This window comes from Berghia stephanieae, chromosome 2, assembly GCF_034508935.2.
Source record: "Berghia stephanieae isolate SIO BIC M18660-M18661 chromosome 2, UCSD_Bste_1.3, whole genome shotgun sequence".
NCBI lineage: Eukaryota > Metazoa > Mollusca > Gastropoda > Nudibranchia > Aeolidiidae > Berghia > Berghia stephanieae.
Genome location: NC_088361.1, coordinates 46,701,260 through 46,727,772, shown reverse-complemented (window position 1 = coordinate 46,727,772; position 26,513 = coordinate 46,701,260). Strand labels below are relative to the sequence as shown.

At 35.8% G+C, this 26,513-nt stretch overlaps 1 protein-coding gene across 1 annotated transcript; it reads right to left on the bottom strand.

Moving 5' to 3' along the window:
- Window positions 1-6,401: 6,401 nt before the first annotated feature.
- On the bottom strand, window positions 6,402-26,367 carry LOC144965018 (nucleolar protein 56-like). The gene is made up of 10 exons (XM_078899876.1): window positions 26,244-26,367; window positions 20,826-21,033; window positions 17,701-17,868; window positions 15,623-15,821; window positions 12,719-12,906; window positions 11,431-11,582; window positions 10,803-10,903; window positions 9,663-9,811; window positions 8,390-8,511; window positions 6,402-7,524 (listed from the first exon to the last, which is right to left on the bottom strand). The coding sequence occupies exons 1-10, from the start codon at window positions 26,244-26,246 to the stop codon at window positions 6,895-6,897; spliced, it is 1,920 nt and encodes a 639-aa protein (XP_078756002.1). The 5' UTR covers window positions 26,247-26,367; the 3' UTR covers window positions 6,402-6,894.
- Between the last annotated feature and the right edge of the window lie 146 nt (window positions 26,368-26,513).

Genomic DNA, 26,513 nt, shown 5'->3' with positions numbered 1-26,513 from the left:
CCCTTCGCTTACTCGTTTAATTATTCAAAACAACACAAAGAAAAAAATAGGCGTCTTTTAAAAACGTTTTTGCGAATCTTTTTGCAAATTTACTTCAGACTTTATGTGTTGTTTCTATTGTTGAAATTTTTGAGACTAAAACGTTCCATAGTTGGTACAGTTCAGTTGCTGTTTATATATATATATATATATATATATATATATATATATATATATATATATATATATATATATATATATATATATATATATATATGAAGCTGTTATAAAAATTTTGTACAAAACTGTCTAAGGACACGTTTTGTGGTATAGAAGGTTCACGAATGTGGGACAAAATGTTTTTGGAAGGCAAATATCTTTGCAAATTCCCTTCAGACTTACCCCCGTGCTTCTGGTATTGACTGAGAAAGTGTTTGAAAACGTTCCATAGTTGGCACTTGTCTGTGTTTGCTTTGGCACTGTGTTACTGTTGTATTTATTTATTTATTCATTTTAATTGTTTATTTTTTTTTTTTTGGAAATATGTTATAATCGACGTGTATATATATGCAGGTCTGACAGCCGAAGCCACTCATGGGCCTAGTTTAACATTGTTGTAATGGACAACATTTTGCACCATTTTTTGAGATTTCCATTACAAGAATGTAGGAGTAGTAAGCCTCGAAGCCCAAACGACGCTTGCTGAGAATTGTGTGATTCAGTCATAGTCGATGAGTATAGCTGCTGTCTCCATCCATGTTTTCTGGGCCAGAGTTTTTAGGCTGTCAAGATCTTGTTGTGACTTAAGTATGGAGGGCACTGCAATATTTCTTAGTTTACAACAATATTAAAACAATAAGCCCATAAGAAATTGTCAGACCTGCAAATAAAATATAAATGCACATCGGTTATAATCATTCTTGGAAAAAACTACTCATGGATACGTTTTGTAGACTAGAGACTTCAAGATATGCCAAAGGAATGTAAATAGAATAAATCATACTACGAATATTGAATATGACATTTATTTATGTATTAGATATTTTATTATCAATTAATTGACATTGAATACTAATTATAGAATTGATAAATTGTATCGAGATCCATACATAAAAGTTACACAGAGCATTTAAATGTTTTTTGAACGTATTAGCTCTTAAACGATACGATACGATATGTCGGACAACGAAAAAATATATATTAAAAAATTGAGCTTTTATATAGCGAAATATCCACTGAACGTGCTCAAAGCGCTTTACAAGGGGTCCCGGGCCAACAGCAACATTTAACATGTAGGACGGGACATGACGCCTGTTAGGCGATATTACATTTTTTTTGGACAGATACAACGCCAGGTACTCATTTTACAACTGAGTGCGGTGAGAGAATGTGAGTAAATAGCCTTCTCCAAGGACTCGACAATGCGTCGAGCGAGGCTCGAACCCAGGACCTTCCGACCTGAAAGCGAGTGTCATACCACTAGACCACATAGCTGCACAAGAGAATATAAGACACCACATCGTCCCCTTCCACTATCCATGAGATTTATTTCTTTTCCATGTCTCAGTATTCAAATAAATGTGACCCGCCGTACCGATCCGGTATCCTGTCGGGTCAAACCAAGTGCTAAATCCTTCAGAGCCACAAGGCCCATGGAGTTGGGGTTTATCCCGGTTTCTATAGATAGTATTCGCTTGGCTAAGAAGCTCACAACATTGCCATCCGGAAGTATAGCGAACCAACACACAAAACTATGTGTAACATTGAACGTTATAGTCTGGCTAATGCAGTTTAGTGAGAATTACTCATAAACGCGGATGGCAAAATATAATACTAAAGACCTGAGTGACGTAAACTTCATTCTATCTATAACATGGAATGAAAGCTTCAATCCGAAAACAGATTGTGTGGACGTTTCGGGACTCCCTTTTGTCAACAAAACATGATGAACGAATCACTATTCACCTCAACAACGCCATTCTCGCATCTCTTATCCGTCTTTATTGTTTCATTCATCGTTTTTTTTTATTAACAAAGGGGAAACCAAAAACGTACGTATTATCCGTCTTTGTTAATTGTGGCCCATGATCTTAACGGTTATATATCGTGATGAACCAATTAGTGGAAATTGGTTTAAAACGTAAAATCTATGATTAGCTATTAGGGGTGGCTGGGGTTCCTGCCCATTTTGGGAGGCATATTATACTTACTGTGTCTTCTATCCCCCTATATCTGTTTTCCAAAATGCTTTCTGTTTTTGTCTTGGAATGAGATTATGTACTTGGTTTTGTCCTGGCCCTGGCCGGATACCCAGGCTGGGAGTGAAACAGTCAAATGTATAGTTAGAGTTAGAGTTTTGGGAGATGATATTTTTTTGTTTTGTAAATCATCTCTCTGTTATGCACTGCATTATGTTTTATTTTCAAATATAACATTTCAGTGTATTCCTCTAAGTGGGGATCAGTGCCTGTGTCTGGATGAGACTATTAGGTGATCTCAAACTAAAGACTTTGATCGTGTGCTCTTGGAATCTACACTGTACATCGGTTTCCTATTTGAACCAGTTCCCCTTTGTCTTACTCTTTCTTGGGTGCTTTAATTGTAATTCTAGAACTTTTTACTAACCCATTTTCTTCCTTTTTACTGGCGCTGATATGACCTTAATGTGTTGCAAGCGCTGTAAAACACTAGTGGTGACATAAATAGATAGAACGAGGTTGACGTCACTCAGGTCTTTGTTATTGTTTTTTTTTTTTTTTTTGCCATTCTCACTAATCTGTATTATCCAGACTATAAAAGTTCATGGTTCCACAGTTTTGTAAGTTGGTCCGTTATACTTCCGGATGGCAATGTTGTGAGCTTCTTAGCCAAGCGCATACTATCTATAGATAAAAAGAGCGAAATGTAAACAATCAACAAAGGGCGTGTTTGCAGATCAACCCTATCACAGGAAGGCTTCAAATAGAGATATAAATCAATCAATGGTCCTGTATTAGTATAGGAAGGGCATAAAGGTCACTCGCGTGTGTTTGAACTCGAAAGGTCATTCTGGAGCTTTATTTTAAAAAATCGCAAAATATATAGATAGTGTGCGCTTGCACTGTGTGTATTCATAATAAATATTACGTAATATTGTATCCTGTGTAGATAGTATGCGCTTGGCTAAGTAGCTCGCAACATTGCCATCCGGAAGAATAAAGGACCAACACACACAACTCTGTGTAACCTTGAACGTTTATCGTCTGGTTAATACAGTTTAGTGAGAATCACTCATAAAAATGGATGGCTAAAAACAATAACAAAGACATGAGTGAGAGTGACGTCAACTTCGTTCTATCTATACTTTTGCAAAATGTGCAACAGGAGAGCGAACTTGAAAATAAAAAAAAAAGAAAAGGAAAATGAAGGAAAGAAAGAATAATAACAATATATTATACTTCTAGCATTACTGATATTGGGGGGGGGGGGGGGGGGGGGGGGGGGGGGGGGGGGGGGGGGTTTGCACTGTGTGTATTCATAATAAATAGTACGTAATATTGTATCCTGTATAATAATAATAATAATAATAATAATAATAATAATAATAATAATAATAATAATAATAATAATAATAATAAATGGCATTTATATAGCGCTTTACCCCGTTGTCACAGGCTCTAAGCGCTTTACAGTGATATAAAACAAAACATATTACAGTGAGACAAGTGTGAAGGAAACGTGATACGAATTCAATTTAACAACAACAAAATATGATAATAATATTGCAACATTATGACGTAAAAAGATAAAACTTTAAGCGGGATTTGAACGTTGCCAACGAATCCGAGCATCTCACGTGTGATGGGAGAGAGTTCCAAAAATGGGGGGCCGAAAATTGAAAAGATTGTTCACCTATTTTACGCAATGGCTTAAGTTTGACAAGGATTGATTGGTCATTGCTTGACCTCAATGTAGACAACAGTACAAATTTTATAGGCAACTCTTTTTTCCACAGGAAGCCAATGTAACTCACGGAGAAGAAGAGTTGCTGAGGGGTATTTTTTTTTTTTTTTTTTTTGTATAGATAGTATGCGCTTGGCTAAGAAGCTTGCAACATTGTCATCCGGAAGAATAAAGGACAAACACACAAAACTCTGTGTAACCTTGAACGTTTATGGTCTGGTTAATACAGTTTATTGAGAATTACTCATAAACGCGGATGGCAAAAAGCAATAATGAAATGACCTGAGTGACGTCAACTTCATTCTATCTATTCCACAACGGGAAAGATTCATCAGACCTTATAACGTCGGTCCCGACAACTTTGTTGTATCCGGGTACTGACCAACAAATGACAAGTCTTTGGGCACAAAAGAAAACAAATCGTGAGTTGTATTCAACTTCAACAATTCAACCAATGGGATGGATCACTTGTTTCCTTGACCACTATTAAAGACAACTCACTATGCGGTCCACCTAAAAATGACGTCAAAATATGGGTCTTAGTGTCAGGATATAAGCTAACGATGGCTACGGTTGCACTGTGCAGGCTATTGACATCATTCTGATCTCGTACAAAGTGCTTTATAAGGGATCCGTAGCCAACAGCAACACTTAACGTGTAGGACGAGACATGACGCCTGTTGGGCGATATTACAAATTTTATTTTCGTACAGAGACAATGCTGTTAACATCCAGGGACTTATTTTACATCTGAACGGTAAAAAAAAAAATGTGACTAAAGGGCCTTTTCCAAGGACTCAACTATGCGCTGCTCGATATTCCTCTTTCGGCATTGAAATTCCTACGAGTGGTGTCTGAAACTCCTGTGGGCCAAATCTAAAGTTGGCGTCTCTGTAAAGAGTCTTTTCCAAGGACTCAACTATGCGCCGAGCGATGCTCGACCCAGGACCTTCCGATCCGAAAGCGTCATACCACAAGACCACATAGCCTAACACTAGGACGTCATTTTTAGGTTAATGCACACGCCTAGTAAGGTGTAAGTAGCGCTCAAGGAAACAAATGGTTGAATTATTCAATGCTACTCGCGATTGATTTTCTTTTGTTGTTGTGGACTTTTCTTTTGACGAAATGTTTTGGTCAGGGTCAGGCTTTGTATTGCTATGTGGTCTAATGGTATGACACTCTCTTTGGATCGGAAGGTCCTAGTCCTTGGTGGTGGTGGTGGTTGTAGTTGTAGTGGTAGTGATGTGGTGGTGGTGGTGGTTGCAGTCATAGTGGTAATGATGATTGTAGTTGTAGTGGTAGTGATGATGTGGTGGTGGTGGTTGTAGTAGTAGTGGTAATGATGATGTGGTGGTGGTGGTTGTAGCAGTAGTGGTAGTGATGATGGTTGTAGTAGTAGTGGTAGTGATGGTTGTAGTAGTGATGATGGCTGCAGTAGTAGTGGTAGTGATGATGGTTGTAATTCTAGTGGCAGTGATGATGATGTGGTGGTTGGAGGGGGAATGTGTCCATGGAGCAATTTGACCTCACCGGAATTTGACGGAAGTTGCCCGGAACCCGGAATTTTTTGCTCCAGACCGGAGTTTTGGCATTACTGCTCTTTACTCACATTCTCTCACTCAGTTGTAAAATGAGTACCTAGCCGTCAACAGTGTTGTCTCTGTCGGAAAAATGGTAATATCGCCCAGTAGACATCATGTCTCGTTCTACATGTTACGTGTTGCTGTTGGTCAGGGACCCTTGTATAGCACTTTGCCTACGCTCAGCCTGACACTGACACGACCACAAACAGAAAGTCAACACAGAGTCGTAATTTACAGTACAGTTGAGTGGAGCAGGCACTTATGTTGACAATAACGGAAAATGAAGCGAGTAGAAAAGTGGTAGAGGACAATAGAGAATAAAAATTTCGCGGCGATGGGGGCTCGAACTCACGACCTTATTGATATAAATCGGCCTGGCCGTGAGAGGGATGTTATGCAGTCAACTCTCTCACGGCTAGGCAGTGGAGTTGCATCACGCCGCGAAATTTTTATTCTCTATTGCCTTCTGCCACTTTTCTACTTCATTTTCTGTTATTATCAACATAAGTGCCTGCTCCTTGCCTTGTCACTAATATAGCGCCGTGCTCGTTCGTCGCCTTCACATTATCCTCCACCCTAACAAAGTCTGTATACAGGCGAGATAACAAGTAGATCTGATAAATCCACAAGAGGTCGCCCCCCCCCCCCCCCCTCCAAAAATACAAAAAAAAAAACCTCTCAGACGACACAGTATGTAGAGAGATGTATGAGAGAGATAATAAAAGGACCGGACAAATCCACAAGAGGGCAAGTATCCCCCCTCTCATCCAAAAGACAACAAAGGCTGGAAGTGGAAGACTAGATAGCCAAAGGATCTGATAATTCTACAAGAGGTCAAGCCTCACCCCCCCCCCCCCCCCCCCCCCCCCCCCAGACAACAAAGTTGAAAACGAATTATTTCAGATTGTAGATAAGAATTTATTCATTTGTAAACATTGATAAAAGTCGCTCTTTCAAGTAACTTGACACTATTCAGTAACATTCTATAATTGAGGACTTACAAATCATATATAAAAAATGAAAAGAGCTTGGCTGGTAGATAGCAACATCTCTATCAAAACCAAAGGATTCACAATAACCTCCGCATTACAATAAATGCCATTCTTTAAACACGAGATTTAAAAAAAAAGTGGTTTCCCAAAAACTAGTCATTTGTCATCCTCGTCTTTTCCAATTCCAGAGTTATTTCCCCTTGAATCTCCCCTTGGTATTTTGAATTCAAAGCAATTTTTTGGTCTCAATTGATCCTTAAAATCAAGTTTAAAAATTTCAGCAGAGAGAGAATCTAAATAATTTTTTAAAAAATAAGAAAATGAGAAATAGACTTAGCTAGTTTCGAAGAACCACTCTCTTCGTTAGTGTTTCCATTAACATAAAAAAAAATTACTCAAACATTTTTTGACTTCTTCTTTTTCTTCTTAATTCCGGAATCATCTTCGACTGTTGTGTCCAAACCGGAAGTCACAATTGATTCGTCACTGTTTTCCTTCATCTGCTTCTTCTTCTTTTTCTTCTTAATTCCGGAATCTTCTTCAACTGTGGTGTCCAAGGCTGATGTCACCATCGATTCATCCCCATTCTCCTTAGCTTGCTTCTTCTTTTTCTTCTTGCTTCCAGATTCATCGTCCACCGTTGTGTCGAGTGATGATAAAGCTAAGGAATCTTCCCCACCCTCACCTGCTTGCTTCTTTTTCTTCTTCTTCTTCTTCTTTTCCGATGCGCCACCAGCATCATCCACTTCTTGCGTTGTGTTCATACTTTCCTCCAAATTCTGTTTTTCCTTCTTTTTCTTCTTCTTGGCTGGGGTCTCATTCTGCGTTGTATCCATTTCTGAGATCTCATCCTCTTCTTCCGCCTTCTTCTTCTTCTTTTTCTTGGCTGGTGGACTCACTCCATTTGTTGTCTCGTCCATGGTTGTGTCAACCTCCATGGTACTCTCATCATTCAGTTTTCGCTTCTTCTCCTTTTTCTCTTGTTTGCGCAGGGCTTTCGCTGCCTTTTCTTTCGCAACAGCAGCCTGTAAGAAGAATAAACAAAAAGAGTTGCAATGAATGAAACACACACTCACTGCCTTCGACACAAAATATAACAGTTATCTTGTATAAACATATGATATTATTCTAAAACACAACAGATAGTAAAAAAGGCACACATCCTTGTCAATGAAATAGATGAGAAGTTGTCAACACGAAAACAACACTGCATAAAAGAGATCACGTGACGCAAACCTTCCTCCAAATTGCTCCTACCAACACTTAAGTAGACGGAATAAATTACATATAAAACAATAACATTTACATTCTTTTCAAAATTTAGTATGGAACTATATTTCAATGTTAGTAGAAGCAATGAATCAGCCTATACGTTTGTTTTCCAGGATTTTTACGCACACGAAACAATTTAAGGACATTTCAGGATCAGTAAAAAGGAAACTGGAGACAGACTCAACAACCTACAAGCATTCAAAAAGAGGAAGACAAAGAGATGGGGTGGGGGGGGGGGGATAGGACGGATGCTATCAATCCTTAGTACTTTTGAATTAAAATTCGGAAGATGTCATGGAAATAAGTTGAATACACGAATAATCGTAACTAACACAACAGCAGTGTTCCTCAAGTGTTTCAGTAAACTGAAATTGGACACACACTACAAATTCTCTATGTGTAAAGCATTATCTCTTATCACGAGAGTTGTTGGTATTGAGGTATTAAGAAATATTAAAGAGTTTGGGATAACTGGAAAATGTGTGAAAAATAGGAAATACTAATAATTCTGAAAGATTTACATCCCAGTAAATAAAGTCTTGAAAGGAAAAAAAAAAGAAAGATTTATTTCAGACAATAATAGAATAGTTCCCATGAAATAAAAGAGAGAAAACCTACTTCAGATACTGCTTGTCTCATGACGTCTATATTCTTTGGAGGGTTTTCACCAGTCTCGTAAAACTTGAGCCTATCTTCAACTTGTTGCTTTAAGAAATCTCCAATGACTGCCGTGGGAACATCTGTGGAGAAAGAAGAAAAAAAACAAAACAACAATCACACATGTCACAAAGTCTAAGAAATTAAGGAGCAGGCACCGGTGTAAGATAAAGAACTGAACAAGCGTGAATGAAAGGTGCCATATGGTTTTTTTCTTCTTGCTTTGTGTGGCACCTTTCATACATACTTGTTCAGTTCTTCATGTCACAGTCTGCATTGCTTCCCCTCAACTAAAAATAATTTTTAAAAAAAGTCCCTCCATTGGATGCTCTTAAACACAACTTTATCCCTCCCCAACAATTTCTGCAAAATTTTAAAATTTCTATTTGTGGCTATGCGTTCTTGTGGAATGACAATCGCCTTCAGACAGGAAGGTCCACGGTTTGAGTCCAGCTCTGAGTGACTCATAGTGGAGTCATTGGAAAAGGTTTTTTTCTCATATTCTCTCAATTTTTTCTTTTTAATGTCCTTTTGAGCCATCGGGCATATGGAGCTAGAGTCTACCCTAATTTCCATAGCATCGAATGCTATCAACTGCATCATTTACTTAACCCCTGAATAGAATCACAGCCAAGATTGAAATACAAAGACAGGGAATGTCTGTAACTGTGTTTTAATAGTAGACGAGGCCTATCTATTTCAGGCTGTGTCTGTAAACACCCGTCGCTCATAATGTTTGTTTGTAAAATAACCTAATCTGGCCCAGGTTTTCGCAGTTTTCTCTCTACAGTTGGGTAATTACTTCTTACTAAATTCACTCTGAGACTATAGAAGGAATGAAATTGACGCCACTCAGCTCTTTGTTTTTAGACAGCCACTTTAGTGAATTGTTCTCACTGAATAATATTGATCAAACCATAAACGTACAAAGGTTACACATAAAATTGTGTGTTGGTATATTATATCTGGCTGGCGGGTGTTGTGAAAATTTGATATAAACACATAGCATCAATAAACTTTAAAGCTTACACACAGTTTTGTGTATTTCTACAATAGATACGGTGACAGAAATGGTGTGTATTTTACTTAAATAATACTCAAATGCGACATTTACCAACATGAAATTGAAAACCCTCTTGCAAAGAAGTCCCCAAGTTTCTTAAGATAGGTCTTAATACACCCAAAGACCTTCGGTGGACAGGAGGGAAGAAAAAAAAAAACCCCTAAAATTTACCTGAAAAGTTATCAACTCTTGATGCTATGGAACACTTGTTAGCAAGGTATCTTGAAATCCGCCCCTTGTTTCGTCCTCCGGCACGAGAAATGAATGAGGAATGAAATATCAGACCATGTTTGGGGGTCGCTCCTCGGGTCTTCAATGCTCTACATGGAAAGATTTGGAAATTGAGAATGTTGTCAAATCAAAATGTAGATCTGCCTACTTGAAAATGAAAAAATCTGTAATTTTTTAGGGGATAAATATTGTAGTCGTTATAGTTAACTTAAAAAAAAAAATCAACATTTTACCCTCGCAAGGAATGAATAACACTTAAAAATTCTTATAATTATGTAATCTGGCATCAACTTAAATATTCAATAATAATGATTTAGAGATGCTCATAAAGTTGTGAAAATGGAGCCAAAATGTTAATAATTCTATGACTGTTATATAATAGTAGGCAACTCTGGAAATGCATTGAGTGGCGTATACCAAAATTTGAAGCACATCTAAATACAGGGAGTGTCTTCATATAGATTTTGATATCCACTATTTCAAATTTGGCAATTTTAAAGGAAATACAAGGAGACACTGTCACTAAAATCATGTCAGATATATTTCTGATATGTGCTAGATTACATCAAATAAGAAAAAAACAAAAAAACCCCATTATATTTCACATATTGTTTAATTTAGAACAAAATGCTGTGGTAATTCGTTTTTTCATCAAGAAATACATCATTATGCTTCCATAAAATTTGACAAATCCCCCCCCCCCCCCCCCCCCATCTCTCAAAACCTCAGACATTAAAAAAAAAGAAAATAAAAGATGAAGATAAAAAGAAGGGATGAAAGAAAGTAGATCCCATTCTACGACTCAAAAAGAACAAAATGTATACATGTCAGGATTGCCAATTCAGGAGACAAAAATTAACTGAACTTTTATGCAAACACATTGATCGATCCCTTTCTAAGCGCTGAACTTTGGTAGAAAGACATAATATACTTACTTTTTAACAGGAGACTGGAAAATAAACTGAGGGTTTTTAACATAACGAATTCTGTAAATATACAGAAAATTTGCAACCTTGACATGTGAAGTGTAGCACGTGTGAATCAAGTAATAAAAACCATACCATAAAAATAATGACATACCTGAAGAGAGCTTTCTCCGCCCCTAAGATTTGTACAGTTGATGCTGGGCATTTGGCCAGGTTGGTTAGACTTCCAGCATGTGATATAAGACGAGCACCGACCTGGAAAATAAAACGTAAAGACAGATAAATAGATTGCAATTTAAAAAAATAATTCTATTTATCAAACTGTTGTTCAAACAAACATGGATCAACAGTTGATGAAAATATCAACAAAATATACTCTGTGCAGAAGAAAAAGTGTAATATTGTTGGTCAAAAAGAGTGAATATGTAACTCTTCAATCATTTCATTGCTTGCCTATGAGAAGCATTGGATATATTTTTGTGTCAATTTTGTGAGGGTGAAAAATTTCAGAAATTTCAAGACAAGTAAAAAAAATAAAAAATTATGAAGCAATGCAAATAAAATCCCTTAAATCTATCAAACAATTAATTGTTAAAATATATACTGCATAAAGCATGTTGAACGCTAAGAAACCTTATGAGAAACAGAATTAAAATAACTATACATTAAAATGTTAAGATTTGATTCTTCTGAAAAAAATATACAATCTGACAGAAAAAGCATAGTCTTACAAAGGTGAAAAAAAGCATTACAAATATGTGTACAGGTTAATAAATAATTACCTGTTCTCCAATGAGAGCCGCAAGATTAGGGGCAATATTCTTCATTTTTGTCTGTAAATATTGGGAGAGGGTGAGTCTGTATTCCGTCAGGCTGATGACACGCTTTGCAAACATCTGAATATTTATCAAATCGACTGTGCCAATGTCAATACCTTTATTGATTTTATAAATAAAAAAAAAAAAGCAATGAAATACACAATACATGTTACAAATTATGACAAAAAACCCCCAAACAAACTGACAAATTGTGAATATCACAATGATTTTCATAATTTATTCTTAACCTTCAAACAAACTATAAATTTAAATATGGAAAAACATATTCCCACGAGAAAAGCTTCATAAAAAATAATTGAATTTCTTCAAACTACACATTACTTTTAAATTACAAATGGAAAATAAACAAAATTAAATTATTGAAAGGCATGTATAGAATGACAGTATCAGTGAAAGAAATTAATCAAGAAATGATCAATGAAATTCCAGGAAGGAACCAAATAGTTTTGACTATATTCCACTGACATATTTTTCTCACTTCGCACTGAGAGTTTTAAGAGAGCTTCAGATTAATTCTATCTACTTATTTTGAATAAAAATCTAAATTTCAAGAACAGAGGATATGCCAACCTAAAATCCACATTTAGAAATTAAGTAACACTAATTTTGGACACAAAATCATCACAGCTTAAAAGAAAACAAAACATGAATCTGGACAAACTTGATGACAAAGAAACTATCAGTATAAGAAGAGAGCTGTTTATTTTCTTTTTGATGTTATTTCACATTTGCACCATAGGCTGCAATTGAATAATGAAATATGAAGCGTTGTCAAATAATCAGTATCGTAACTAACCCCCCCCCCCCCCCAAAAAAAAAACAAAAAAACTTGAATATTTCTATTGAGCTAACATCCACTAAACAATCTCAAAGCAATACTTAACATGTAGGATAAGACATAGCGCCTGTTTGGCGATATTACAAAAATAATTATTTTCTGACAGAGACAATGCTTTTAACGGCCAGATACTAATTTTACCACTGAGTACGGCGAGATAATGTGAATGTGAGTAAAAAGCCCTTTCAAAGGACTCAACTATGCACCACCCAGAGCAGATCCAAACTCAGGATCTTCTGATTCAAAGGCGAGTGTCACACCACAAGAAAACAGCTGCAAAAGGGAGAAAATAAAATAAAACTGAACAAATACACACAATACCATCCAAAATGTTTGATTTACACACTACATATACAGGCAATTGTCCATCTGGAGTCCTGATAGCTGACTTACCCATGGATGATTTGGATGCATCGTAAACAGCCTTCACCATGGCACTGTCCATCAAAATGGACTCCAACTCCTCTTCTTTCGACTGATCAAATTTCGTACGATCTCCAACAAGCGTGGCAGTGCGGGCATACATATAATTATCGCTGACAATCTTCACAAGCTCTGGAAAGTGGTAGGAATACCACTCCCTAAATTGTTGGGGAAAAAAAAAATTCCTCATCAGAATCAGCATCACCGTAACACAATATAATATGGCTCATAATTCTCACAAGTTCTGGAAAGTAGTAGTAGGAATATCAATCCCTGAATTGTTTATCTCTCACACGTCCCATAATAGAGATTTCGATCACCGGTGATCGATGAACACGCCCCCCTTTTTCCCTCTCGTTTCGCTTTTAGTGCGCTTTATAATATGCCCCCAAATGGCGATTTTATAATTTACTTAATTTTATACAATAAAAACTACAAAATATCTAAGAATATTTTATTTTTTCCCCTCCTAAATCACAAGAAATATGAAAGTATTTGTGTCAGTAACTCGGTTCGTCACTCGACTTCCGCCATCTTGTTTTGACAGTCGACTTGTCGTCTCTACTCACAAATTTACTCAAAATAAACTAATTATATACATTTTACAACGACTTATTATACCGAAAAAGAGGTCTACGATATCTTATATATGGATGAAGACAGTGATGACGAAAATTATGCTGCTGTTCCCGAGAATATGATGCCTGATGGGGACCTGCCCTACTACCAAATCTGGACTCGAATGACGAACCTGACGAGTAAGTATTTTTCTCAACTTTTCACAATTACATCCTCTGACATCATGTTCAAGTCAAAAAAACGCACATCCCCTCGAACCCTGTTCTTTCCTTTATTAGTTTCTATTAAGTTATTATTGTTTTTTTTTTCACTTTTCACCTCATTTACGAAGCATGGAAGTTGGGCAAGTGGTGAGCTAAAAATGTAAACAAACATGGCTGACAATAGAAGTAGAGAGCCAAGTATTTCAACAAGTGAGACAACTTTATTTTTATTTCTGACTTTTAGAAATGAAGATTGTGATATTTTGTGAGAGCAGCTTTTAACAGAATTTTGTTCTTTTTTATTTATTTTTGAACGCAGTGAGACCCAAATCCAAGTACAAGATGAGGATTATGAAGATGTAACTCGTATCCCTGGTGTTGCAAGTTGAGTACAAGTAAAAGAAGTCATGACGAAAGGTGAGCAGGAATCATATTATTATACTCTATGCAGATGCACTTTTGAAGTATGACATTCTAGAAATTATGATTAGTTTATTGCTTCAAATGGTTGATATGAAGCAATGTTTTAGTATATGTGGCTCACAAATAGTGAAGGTAAGAATGTCATGGGTTCATAGGGAACATGAGAATGACAAACAGTTAATATACTGAATTTTGTTACTTTTGTGTATGGACTGAGTCAAACTGTCAATATTTGTTTATTTGGTTTACCTTTGACTTATTAAAATTGTTTTTGCAATTCTAATTCTTTTTTAATCTTTAAAAAAAATTCATCTCATTTCAGTTCTCAAATTCCATCTCATGAGATTCCTGGCCCTTCCAAACCCAAGAAAGTGCGCCTTGATCCTGGTCCCACAACCCCTGTCCCACATTTTTGGCCTGAACTTGTCCCTGGTCTATTGTATGCTGGATGTGTTGAAGTTTGAGTTTGTAATTTATTTATTTTTGTGGAAGATTGCCATATGGTTTTCAAATTTTACAGTGACTTTTCTCAAAAAATGCAAATATTATTCTTCTGATTTATAAAATCAAATGCCTTTTCAAGTGCAGTTTTGTGGAATAAATATGTCATTTGTGAGTGAATTACTATTCTGGAATGTAAAATGAATCGTATAATTCATTTAATCAGTCAATATCATTCATTTGAAGTAAAGCAAACTAATATGAAATTGAAAAAGTCATTTTTTGGTGATATTTTTTGTTCACATATATATGACTCATATTACGCAAATATTGAACTAATATGTAATATTTGTAATCAGCTGTATGATTTCAAGTGTTATGGTCATTATTTTCCTCAACCATAAAAGAAATATGACATTATGGACAAACAAAAAGGCTATTAAGTTCTTTTATGTCAAATAATGCTGGATTATGCCCCTTTTTTCCAGAAAATTTGCTTGTCTCTAAAACCCTCTCAAATACTCATTTTCAGGAAATTTGCAATGAATTTTATAAATAATCTGCAAAATATGTTGTTTGTTGGAAAATAAATGATATTTGATTATATTTCCTAACCTGAATTTTTCCCCTCTTAGTGATTGAGAAATTTGTTGTTTTTGTGATAATTTTTTGAGACCCTACCCCAGCACATAAATCTGATTTATGTCTCGAAGAGGGTTTCAATTGTGGTATAGACATGCCACTATGATAGTATGATCATTGGCAAGTACAATGATATATAACTTTCTATGGTTGTGGGCCAGTAGAATGGGTTAATGGACATTTTAAATTGCACTACCCAGTCATTTTTCACTCTAGCTTTAAAATAATGGAATGTTTGAGAGTTATGGGAAAAAAAACAAAACAAACAAAAATACAAAACAAAAATCAACATTAAACATATTTTTAAAAATATAAAAATCTGAGGTTTTTTAACAAGGTGAGAAAAAAAAAAAAAGGAGAGAAAACAAGAAAAAAGACCCTGTTGACCGCCTATTATGCACAATAAAAAAAAAAAAAAAAAAAAAAAAAAAAAAAAAAAAAAAAAAAAAGAGAGAGAGAGAGAGAGAGAGAGAGAGAAATGAGAAAAAATGTTAACACAAGATTCAATCATATTTAAGCCAAATATTTTTGTGCGACTTCATTGGCGGTGGAATGGAGAGCCTGAACTAGGATGTATAGGATGTACCTGATTCTCATGGAAAAAGTGTTGATATCCTTGTCCAGTTGGTCTAGTAAGCCGATGCTTTGTATAATCATGTTGTCCACCCTGTTTACGTTGAATTTGACTTTGTCCCTTGAGAAACTGTGCCCAAGACCTAGTTGGGCCTTGGCCGCTGACGTTTCTGTCAAAGCCTTGATGAAGTGTGGAAAATGGATTCTAATTCCTGGGATAGAAAAACAAAGGATACAATGAATGGAACCATATGGAATCAATTCAACAAAAAAAACATAGAAATTAGTAAGTACCACACACACACACAAAGAGATAAAGAAAATGTGCCATTACAAACTCAGTCAAACAACCCCCTAACTTTTGACAATGGTAATAATACTGACAAGTTTTGGAACTATGACCACTGGTTTAAAAAGATTACTTATAATAAACCATGTATGTTAATATTAGACCTGTAAATGAGCTCTATAAAAATTGACTGAAACTCTTCGACAAACTGAAGATTCAATTATTTTTTTAAAAATAAGGGCATCATTGGAGAGGAGAGTGATAAATACAATATATCAAAATAGTGGGTGTTATTTCTTACTGGAAGTATGACTGCCATAATTTGATGTAGAAGGAATGCTAAATAAGCATGTCATTCATATAGGTAAAGATGACTTCATCAAGTCATATTCCTGCCTCTGGAATTTTTTTGACATAGAAAAATAATCACCATTATCATCTTTAACTTCTAGCCATGACCAATTGAATTTATTCCTCACGGGACTCGCATCTTTATCGATGCTCGACAAGTCTGAATTGCGATCCACGAACAGCTCAGCCATTGTGAGAACATTAGAATAATGTAGCAATGAGCAAACTTGATTTTCAATCAGTAAATGACAGAGAAAAAAAAAACTTAAATAAATATGACTTCAGGCCAATACACTGAATTATTAAGTAGAAGTGAATTATCAAGAAGAAACTTCGGCAGGCATAGCGGAAAAATTCAAAGAATCGAAATGAAGGTAAATCGCCACAAAACAGCAAGCTCGCTTGGGCTTGAGCAAAACAATGCCAGAAAACGTCCTGATTTGCACGGGAATTAATTAGGCTACTTACCATTGTTCCTTATAATCAGGTACTCAATCAGTGAAGAAACGGTCAACCAGTTTGTTTACAACGTGAGGCAATCGAAATGTGCTTGTAGCAATCTATCCTAACTTTCGATTTGAAGATGTCTACATAACGGACTTGCGGCATTCGCAATTTACTTTATCATAGTTTTGAGACTCCCCAGGTAAATGTGGTCAATTTTGGCTTAGATGAAACAGTGAAATTTATAGCTCGGTGGCTCAGTTAAAATTGGCTACAGTTGGGATCTTTTTTTTTGTTTGTTTGTTGCTTTAGGTCTCTTCCAACACAATTGAGGTTATATGAGAGACCGCTGAAACAAAAAAACAAGCAATCTAACACTAACAAAAATAGTACAAATGTAAATCAAAATCATAACCTAAAGATATAAGCTAAATTATAAATAACTAAGAACAAACAGGCAGAAGATTTACAGAAAAAAAAAAAAAATATCTCCTGTCAAAAATACAATCACAAACCAAAGAAGCAGGATAGGCTAGTAAAGAGAAGAAGAAACGACATCACTATCGGATCGTACACCCATGCGAACATCATAGGTATACGATTCAAGGGTGATGCTCCCATCCAACCACCCGCGTACAGTTGGGATCACGACGGTTTGGAAAATGAAAAAATAATTTAACGAAGGATGTGTGAAAATACCCAGGGAAGTGTTCAGACACGCCTTTTATAAAAAGCGTCGCTTTGTCTTGGCAATATATACATCGTTAATATAAACGGTCCCCATGAGCTATGCGTAGCGCTGTGGAACACACCTAATCATTTTACGGTCATTCGACTACGATTTGTGAATTCTTTCTTTTTTTATTTCTTTCTTTCTTTCCTTTTTTAAATATTTGAATTTGACAAATTGACTGATTTCAGTTAATTGACTAAGAATTTACAGGTCTATAATATATTAAAATTAAAACAAAACAAAAGAAAACGAAAAAAATTATGATAAGACAAACCTCTGAGCAATTCAACGACTACTCCTGTGTGTTGGACAGAAAAACCCAACGACTCAGAAATGGCAGATCCCAATTTGGAATCGGCGACACCAAGAATGACCTGTATTTTCTTTTTAGGTGCTGGAACTTCTTTTGACAGAAATACTTGAAGATCAGGATGCACCTCTCCTGGAGAAGTAAGGAATATATTAAATTTTCATTAATCCATGACAGTTGTAGACAATAATATGTACGAAGAAGACAAACAGAAAACGAACAAAATATAGATTCAATGTAAAAAAACAAAACAAAAACCCAACAAACACACACACTTTCCTATAATCAAGAGTAGGGTCTCAGGATAAAACAAACATTTGGAACTACTGTTGGGGGTTGATTAGGGAGTGTCCCTCTCAAAGTCGGACAGAGAGGTGCTTTTTGTTTGTTTGTTTGTTTGTTGCTTTAGGTCTCTTCCAACACAATTGAGGTTATATGAGAGACCGCTGAAACAAAAAAACAAGCAATCTAACAAAAATAGTACAAATGTCAATCAAAATCATAACCTAAGGATATCATAAGCTAAATTATAAATAACCAAGAACAAACAGGCAGAGGATTTACAGGAAAAAAAATACCCCTGTCAAAAATACAATCACAAACCAAAGAAGCAGGATAGGCTAGTAAAGAAAAGAAGAAACGACATCACTATCGGATCGTACAACCATGCGAACATCATAGGTATATGATTCAAGGGTGATGCTCCCATCCAACCACCCGCTCAGAGAGGTGCCGTACAAGTCGGGTTCTAAGTGCTTGCTCCATTCACTTTTGTGAATTTCAATGCAGTTCAACACGTTCCTGCCATCAAAACTATCATTCACTCACTCAATTCTCTCCACGCCTCCTGGCACCTGAGGCGAGCAAGGGATCTCAACCTAATCATGTCAGCAGCTATTCTTGAGACCACCTCGAGAGACAGGCCTCTCTGCTTTAGGTCACTCTCCACGGCTTAGAAACCATCACCCAGATAATTAGATCAGCAATGATGCATGAGTAAAAAGTAACATTCATATGCACAATATAAAAAGGGTGAAAAACATTTAAAAAAAATAAATTACAGAAAGAAGCAAATACAACAAGTACAAGCAGGCAAGAGTTTCTAGATTCTGAGCCAAGAAGCTCTCGCAGGTTTCTAGACCCACAGGCTTACATTACAATCAAGTATGGAAGACATACCTGCCAAACTATGCTGGAAAAAAAAAAAAAAAAAAAAATAGGAGTCAAACTAAAAAAAGATAGGAGTCTGGGAATGGAGAAAAAAAAAAAAAAAAAAATAAAATAAAATAAAAAGGGGTAAACCTAAATTTTATTTAAAAGATTTACTATATATCTGATAACTTTTATGAAAGTTGCCCAGCATCCCTTAATGAGTATCACCTAGTACCACAAATTTTTAAAAGTTGCACTCAACAACATTAAAAATCAGTTTCGCATTTTATAAACTTTTTCTGTTTAGGTCAAGACATAATGGATGGAAAAAATCAAAGTTTTACCATATTACGATGGGGTGTTTAAAAAGGAGAAAAAAATCGGAGTAAATCCTTCAAGACAGCCAATGACTACTAGTTGAAATAACATGAGAACATGTAATGAGCAAAAACAATAGCATCAAACTCCCAGACTTTTCAACCTTTCTCAGTGACAGAAGATAAAATTGGAATCTTAGGCGTTTCTAGATTCTGAGCCTAGAAGCCCTTACGGGCTGCTCAGAGCCTTCATTTGACGGCATCTTTTCATTCAAATGAAGAGTTAAAGTTTTGTCTTTCAGCATTCATGGTTTCTCCAATCGATATAAAAGTTTCAGGATACTGGTGATGTCTGTTGGTCCACTGTCCAGTATTAGAAAGAAAATAATGGGGCTACTCAAAATAAGACACCCCCCCCCCCTGGAATGACGTTTGATAGATCGATAAGTCAGATTTGTTTGAGCGTCCAGTCTATGAATCAAGAAGCAATGACGGTCTTGTACTTGTAGCCACCCTGAAAACTTAACACAGGCCTGTACATGGTTGGTGAAAAAATTGTCGAAACTTTTTGAACATGTGAAAATAGACACAACAGGACAAAAATATGGACACAACACAGATATGACACGTCAATTGACTAGTCAAATCATGTCATTTTCCCCTACTTATTTATAATGGGGTCCTTATTTTATGGTGCCAAAAAAAAAAAAAAAATCCAAATTATTTGAGGGCCCAGGCCTGAGTCAGTAAAATGAAAGGAAGAGAACAATTCCTACCCTTTTGAATGATGGGTATCTCGTGCTTGACACAGGAAGCTGCGTATCTTCACTCCTGTTTGTGTTAAATGTTTACGCTGATTCCTTCGTTTATTTGGATTAATTCTTATAGAAGAAGAAGAAGAAGAAGAAGAAGAAGAAGAAGAAGAAGAAGAAGAAGAAGAAGAAGAAGAAGAAGAAGAAGAAGAAGAAGAAGAAGAAGAAGAAGAAGAAGAAGAAGAAGAAGAAGAAGTGGTGCGGTCGTGTAAGAGCTTTCGAAGAAGACTATATATTTCGAGAAAAAAAATTATTTCGCATTATTTTTTTTCCGTCTCACATCCGGACGGAATCAAAAAAATATAGAGACTGAGAAATAAGAACTGGAGATATGGATGTGTGTCAGTAGCAAAATAGAGAGACACACTTCTGTGCATGCGTTATTTACTGACTAGGTGTGTATGTGAAGAGGCCTCGCGCGAACTTCGCGACCTTCTCTCACTGGCTGTGGCACAGTAGCCAGGCAGTGAATACATCCACGTCCAGCGGAGTGTGTAGGTGGCATGATAATATTATAGCTAACAGACAGACGGCATGTTTTGTCTTTGATACGATAAATGAAATTTATTTTTTTTAAAGTCGGCATTTGAAACTGAATAAAATCTATATTTTTTATCGAGGAACGAAATAAAAGTTTTTTATTTTCTTTTTTATTGGTTCTGTTCTTTGACGTTACGAATTTTATTTTTACTATTTTTTTTTTTTTTAAATATTAGCACTTAAGAGCAAAATCGTACTGTCGGAAATCCAACAATAGACGGAAGATTTACAGGCCTGTTAACACTAATGCCTGGGTATTATCACTCACCTGCCGCCACTGCATTCATGTTTTCCAAAGAATTTGTTCCAGTTCTAAATGCTTGGAAAGCAGCAAGCTGTACAACAGATTGAAATTTGCTCACTTCTGTCACACTGGATTCAACTTGAGGTAAGAGCATGGCAACTTCATCAAACTCCTTGACAGAGAACAGGCCATACCCAGAGGCATGTTCATACAAGATGAACAGATGCTTGCTCTAATTTGAAAAATAAACAGAAAGCATGTTGTGATTATAAATACCTTGCGACTATGTGGCCCTGAGTTGTATCACTCACCTTCAGATCGAAAAGGCCCCGGGTTCCAGTCTCACTCTGAGCAATGCATAGTTAAGCCCTTGAAGTTCGTACTTTGGTAAAAAAAAATTCAAATTGGAATGAGCTCGATGATACCTATATCATTATAATGCTCAGCATGGCTCAGTGGTACGGTCTTTGCTTTGTACTCGAAAGGTATCAAGTTCGATCACCCGCTGCAGCACTATGAGGCCTTGAGCAAGTCACCGTACCATAGCTCAATTTGCGGCTGATGCCTGAATTTCAAACTAATTGGCACTGATTTAAAATGAACAGCATCAAACGATGGGGGTAATTTCACCTGGAGGAAATAAGATACATAAATCATTACAATCCATCCATAAACAAGCAAAATCTACAGACATTTATCCGAGACCCATCACTCAAAAGTCCTAAAAATCGAGTAACACTAGGTCATTTATCAGCTCAATGCCGGAGTGCTAAATGGACGTTTACCAAAGTACTTACTGGGAGAAGGCTCTTTGTCTTTACACTTACATTCTTTCACCATACTCGGGTGTAAAATGAGTGCCTGGCCCTTAACAACGTTGTCTCTGTAAAAAGAAATATTGTAATATCGCCTAGGCCTAACAACAGACGTCAAGTCTCGTCTTACATATTATGTGTTGCTGTTGGCTAGGACTAGGGACACCTTGTTGAAAAGCACTTTGAACATGTTTATGGATACTGCTCTATATAAAAATGCTCTAGTTTTGTCTTACAAAACAAGCCTACAAGAATACGCTGTGATTATCCCCAGACACCTGTCTGGGGATAATGAAAATCCGTTATTAAATCAGTTGTTACTACATATACACAATATGCGTCGACCTCGAAGTGGGTGTCATGGCCGAATGGTTTAGTCGTCTGCCCTGGAAGTTTTACCAGAATCGACGTTGTGGGTTCGAATCCTGGTTCCACCACTTTTTTTTTTTTTAATTCCGTCTTCTGTTTTTTGTTTGTTTTGTTTTTTTTAAAATTCCGTCTTTTCATTTTTTGTGCGAGTCTATTCTTTTTTCCTTTTGTTCCGTTTCTGAGCATGAATTTCTTAAAATTGTTTGTTTTTAAAAAAATTATTGTTTGTTTTTTCTCCTCTATCTGACCATTTGGTCGCTCTCTGAATATTTCTGTTTGTTTGCTTTTTATTTATTTATTCTTTTTAGACACTTTTTGAGATCGGAGTGGGGACGAATATGACAATTTTCTAGAAACTAGAAAGGAACCAAGAGAGAGAGAGAGAGAGAGAGAGAGAGAGAGAGAGAGAGAGAGAGAGAGAGAGTTTTAAAAAAAAAAACCAAGGTGTCTGGGGATAACGAATTTTCATTATCCCCAGACAGGTGTCTGGGGATAATGACAGCCCAGCCTTTTCGTTATCCCCAGACAGGTGTCTGGGGATAACCAATTTTCATTATCCCCAGACAGGTTCTGGGGATAATGACAGCCTACAAGAATAAGTATCATAATAACAATAATAATATCATAAAAAAGTTTATTAAATCTTAAATGTGTAGCGCATTTCACTTTTGCATTCAAATTGTAGACACTTCGATTACTCCAGTTCCAGTCAATCTTGTGGTCGCTGATACTGATAAGGCTCACTGTACTGTAAAGTGCTACCGAATAACTAACAATAGTAATAATAGTGAATAACCATCATATTTCTAGTCCTCCCCTCCACTCTCCACCTTTGTGTGTAGTCAACATTTTACAGTACGCTGTGATTATCCCCAGACACCTGTCTGGGGATAATAAAAATTTGTTATCCCCAGACACCTGTCTGGGGATAACGAATTTTCACTATCCCCAGACGCATCTTTGAAACTCCGCTCTTTTAAACAATTATCCACATTCCAGAACATGGAATGTTTCCAGATGCACATAGAAATAAGGAAAGTTAATAAAATATCTATAAAAACATAAAATTATCAACATTAAAGTCAGTTGTTACTACATATACACAATATGCGTCAACTTCGAAGTGGGTGTCATGGCCGAATGGTTTAGTCGTCTGCCTGGATGTTTGACCATAATCGACGTTGTGGGTTCGAATCCTGGTAACGTCACTTTTTTTTTTTTTTTTTTTTTTTTAAATTCCGTCTTCTTTTAACAGAACGTTGAAAGGAATAAATGTCCCATCCATCCTCCCCCCACCTCTTTTTTAAAATATTAAACTCTCTCTCTCTCTCTTGTTTTTTTCTAGTTTCTAGCAAATATATTCGTCCCCACTCCGATCTCAAATAGTGTCTAAAAAGAATAAATAATTAAAAAGCAAACAAACAGAAATATTCAGAGAGCGACCAAATGGTCAGATAGAGGAGAAAAAAAAAAATAATTGTTTTAAAAATAAAAACAATTTAAGAAATTCATGCTCAGAAACGGAACATTTACATAAAGGTTTAGCAAACAAAAAACTCTAAGGTTTAGGTCAAAATATAAAAAAAAAAAGAAAAAGAGAGATTTCCCTCGGAGCAGGGAATAGTGTTAACAATAATAATAATAATAATAATAATAATAATAATAATAATAATAATAATAATAATAATAATAATAGTAATAGTATGATAATAAGAATATTAATAATAAAAATAATATTATTATTGATAATAATATAATAATGATTATGATGGTAATAGTAATAATAATAACAAATATTACAATTATTATTATTATTATTATTGTTATTATTATTATTATTATCATTTGACCAAAACAAAAAAAAAAACAATAATAGATCTAGAGCAAATTAAATAATGAAATAATATTATCGGAGAAATAAAAAATTCAACTGATTAAAAAAAATCTCTTGCTCGGAACTTGGAACAAAAGTGAAAACAATGAAAATCAATTGGGAAGAAAGAAAGAAAAAGTAAAAAAAAAATAAAAATGTGTGTGTGTGTGTGGGGGGGGGGGGGGGGGGGGGGGTCGCGACTGGGTCGAATCTGTGCAGCTAAAAGGAGTAAAATGAAAGGTGGCCTAACCCACTGAGCTGCCTATCCACACCGCTATCGGAATGTTTTAAATTCATATATGAGCTAAACATATTTCCACCATTTTTGCTTCCTTGTTTTGGTAGTTATTTTTATCTCTGATTCGAATAAAAATATGTTGTTGGATCTAGTTTTGTGGACGTGTGATACTAAATTGTATTTTATTGTCTTGTGCGCAGCAGGCAGGAAAATAACAGGTGCGGGTTTTGGGCTTTGGGGCGAACAACACCATGGCCTAGGAATTTGTCCGCGACATAAAAATTATTCCCAGTCGTCCCCAAAATTGTGGCCAGAATGAGCAAATTATAGAAACAAGAGTTGATCAATAAAGTTAACAGGTAGGTAGGTAATGAAAATTTAAATGGTTGATGGACTATAAACAGATTTGATGATTAACAACTTTCTTCCTGGTTGAAAATAAAAAGTCGAATTGCCAGTTTGACGTTTTCAGATCAAAGTAACAAAAGAAATTTCATTGATCCATTTGCTTTAAAATATTTTTTTAAAAAGAGCTGGATTTGACATTTGATCACTATTTACTTTCATCTTGTGTTAAATATCACTTGATATATTAACTGTTTTGGGACACAACCACTAGTATTTTTTCCAGAATATTTGGTATTTTTCACGCCTAGTTTGGCATTTTGCATAAAATCTTTCTGCCCACTTGCTACATGCGTCTGGGGATAGTATCCCCAGACAGGGGATAACGAATTTTTATTATCCCCAGACAGGCGTCTGGGAATAATGACAGTGACAGCCTTTACAGTAACAGTAACAGCAGTCAAGAGATTGTCAAGTCAAGTCCTGCTGCATGAGGCAGGTCAATTTAGAGCATTTTTTACTTCAAAATCAGACCATTTAGTTTAGAAGCGAAGAAAAGTCTTCCGTTTATGGCAGCTATATTGACTCACTCAAAACTAAAGCACACGTGTATTCCTATCCGGCTCCGGGAGTCAAAGTCCCGAGTTTCGGTTTCAAACACTTGCCAATGCTGATCGGATCAGTGGTCCACATGTGTATGGAAGTTTACACATTTCTATGCGATAAACAAACCCAAACAAATTGGTATCCATTTGGTGAGCGATGTAAACAGTGAAAATCGCCCTATGATGATGGTTTTGTCCGTTTCAATCATAAATTATTTTCAGTCAACATCAACACGTCTAAGTCCCTCTGGTTCAAGTCCAAGTTAGGCACTTTGATAACTCCAGTCCAGTGGCCGCCGATAGGCTCACTGTAAGGTGAAACTCGTTTTTTGGAACTTTATTTTTGACCCTTTACTGTTTTGGTCACCATGGCGTTATTTGTGAACCTATGTGACTAACTTTGGTATCATTATAAAGGGCACAAAACAAGCTTTCTAACGGTGTATTTCATTCTTAATTCCTGATTGTATTTCTCAAGAAGCTTATGTAATAAAAATTTATAATTTTGAATTATAAGAACTTTTTAAATTATGGATACATTTTAATTATACTTCATACATCGATAGACAATTAATTGAAGAATATCTCTGCCAAATTTCATCAAAATTGATACACTCGCTCATTATTTTATTGTTTCCGCCATCAACCCCACTTTTTAGGACAAAAACCTCATATTTTTTCCATTTTCATTTATCCTTAATTTTTTCCATACTTTCCATCCATGAAAATTATTTATATGAAAATAAAGCTTATTTTCTGACCATTAAAATGATACCTAACACTTGCAATTTATTTTTTAATTGAAACAAAATTACTGAAAACAATAAGTGGGCCATGTTGACTGTAAAACTAAAAAATTTCCCGTTCGATGCGAGATGCTGGTTTTGAGGCAGCAGTGAGATCACAGATTCTCTCTGTAAAATTGATAAAAAATTTCAATAGAAAAATATAAATAACTCTGGAACCGTAGGTCGTAGAGAAACAAATAAGGTATCAAATTTTATGTTTTTTCAAGTCCCACCCCCCTGACTGAGTCAAATCAAGATATTTTGAGTTTGAAAATTTTATCAAAAAAGTGCCTATCCAAGTCCCCACCTGATTCTGATTGCACTTCTTGCTCGATAAACTCCTGATATAAAATGCAATTTCACTCCATCATCCTCTATTCAAATTGTTATAATTATCTGCGATACTCACCATCTTTGTCTGTTACTTGGAATACTAACTGTAAGACAATATTCAAAATATTACTTGTTTATAACCACACGTGCAAGTCGCCATTAGTCTCAAAATTTTTCGTCAACATTGGCTCAGGGTTGCCAGATTATTTTTCAACAAAATGCCAGGGGAAGACTCAAAAAATGCCAAAACACTCAAAAAGATGCCAAAGTCTGTTGACTCCCACCCCCACTAAGAAAACTACTCACTTTTGATAGACAATTTACTATCATATCCTGGTGGCTTGCG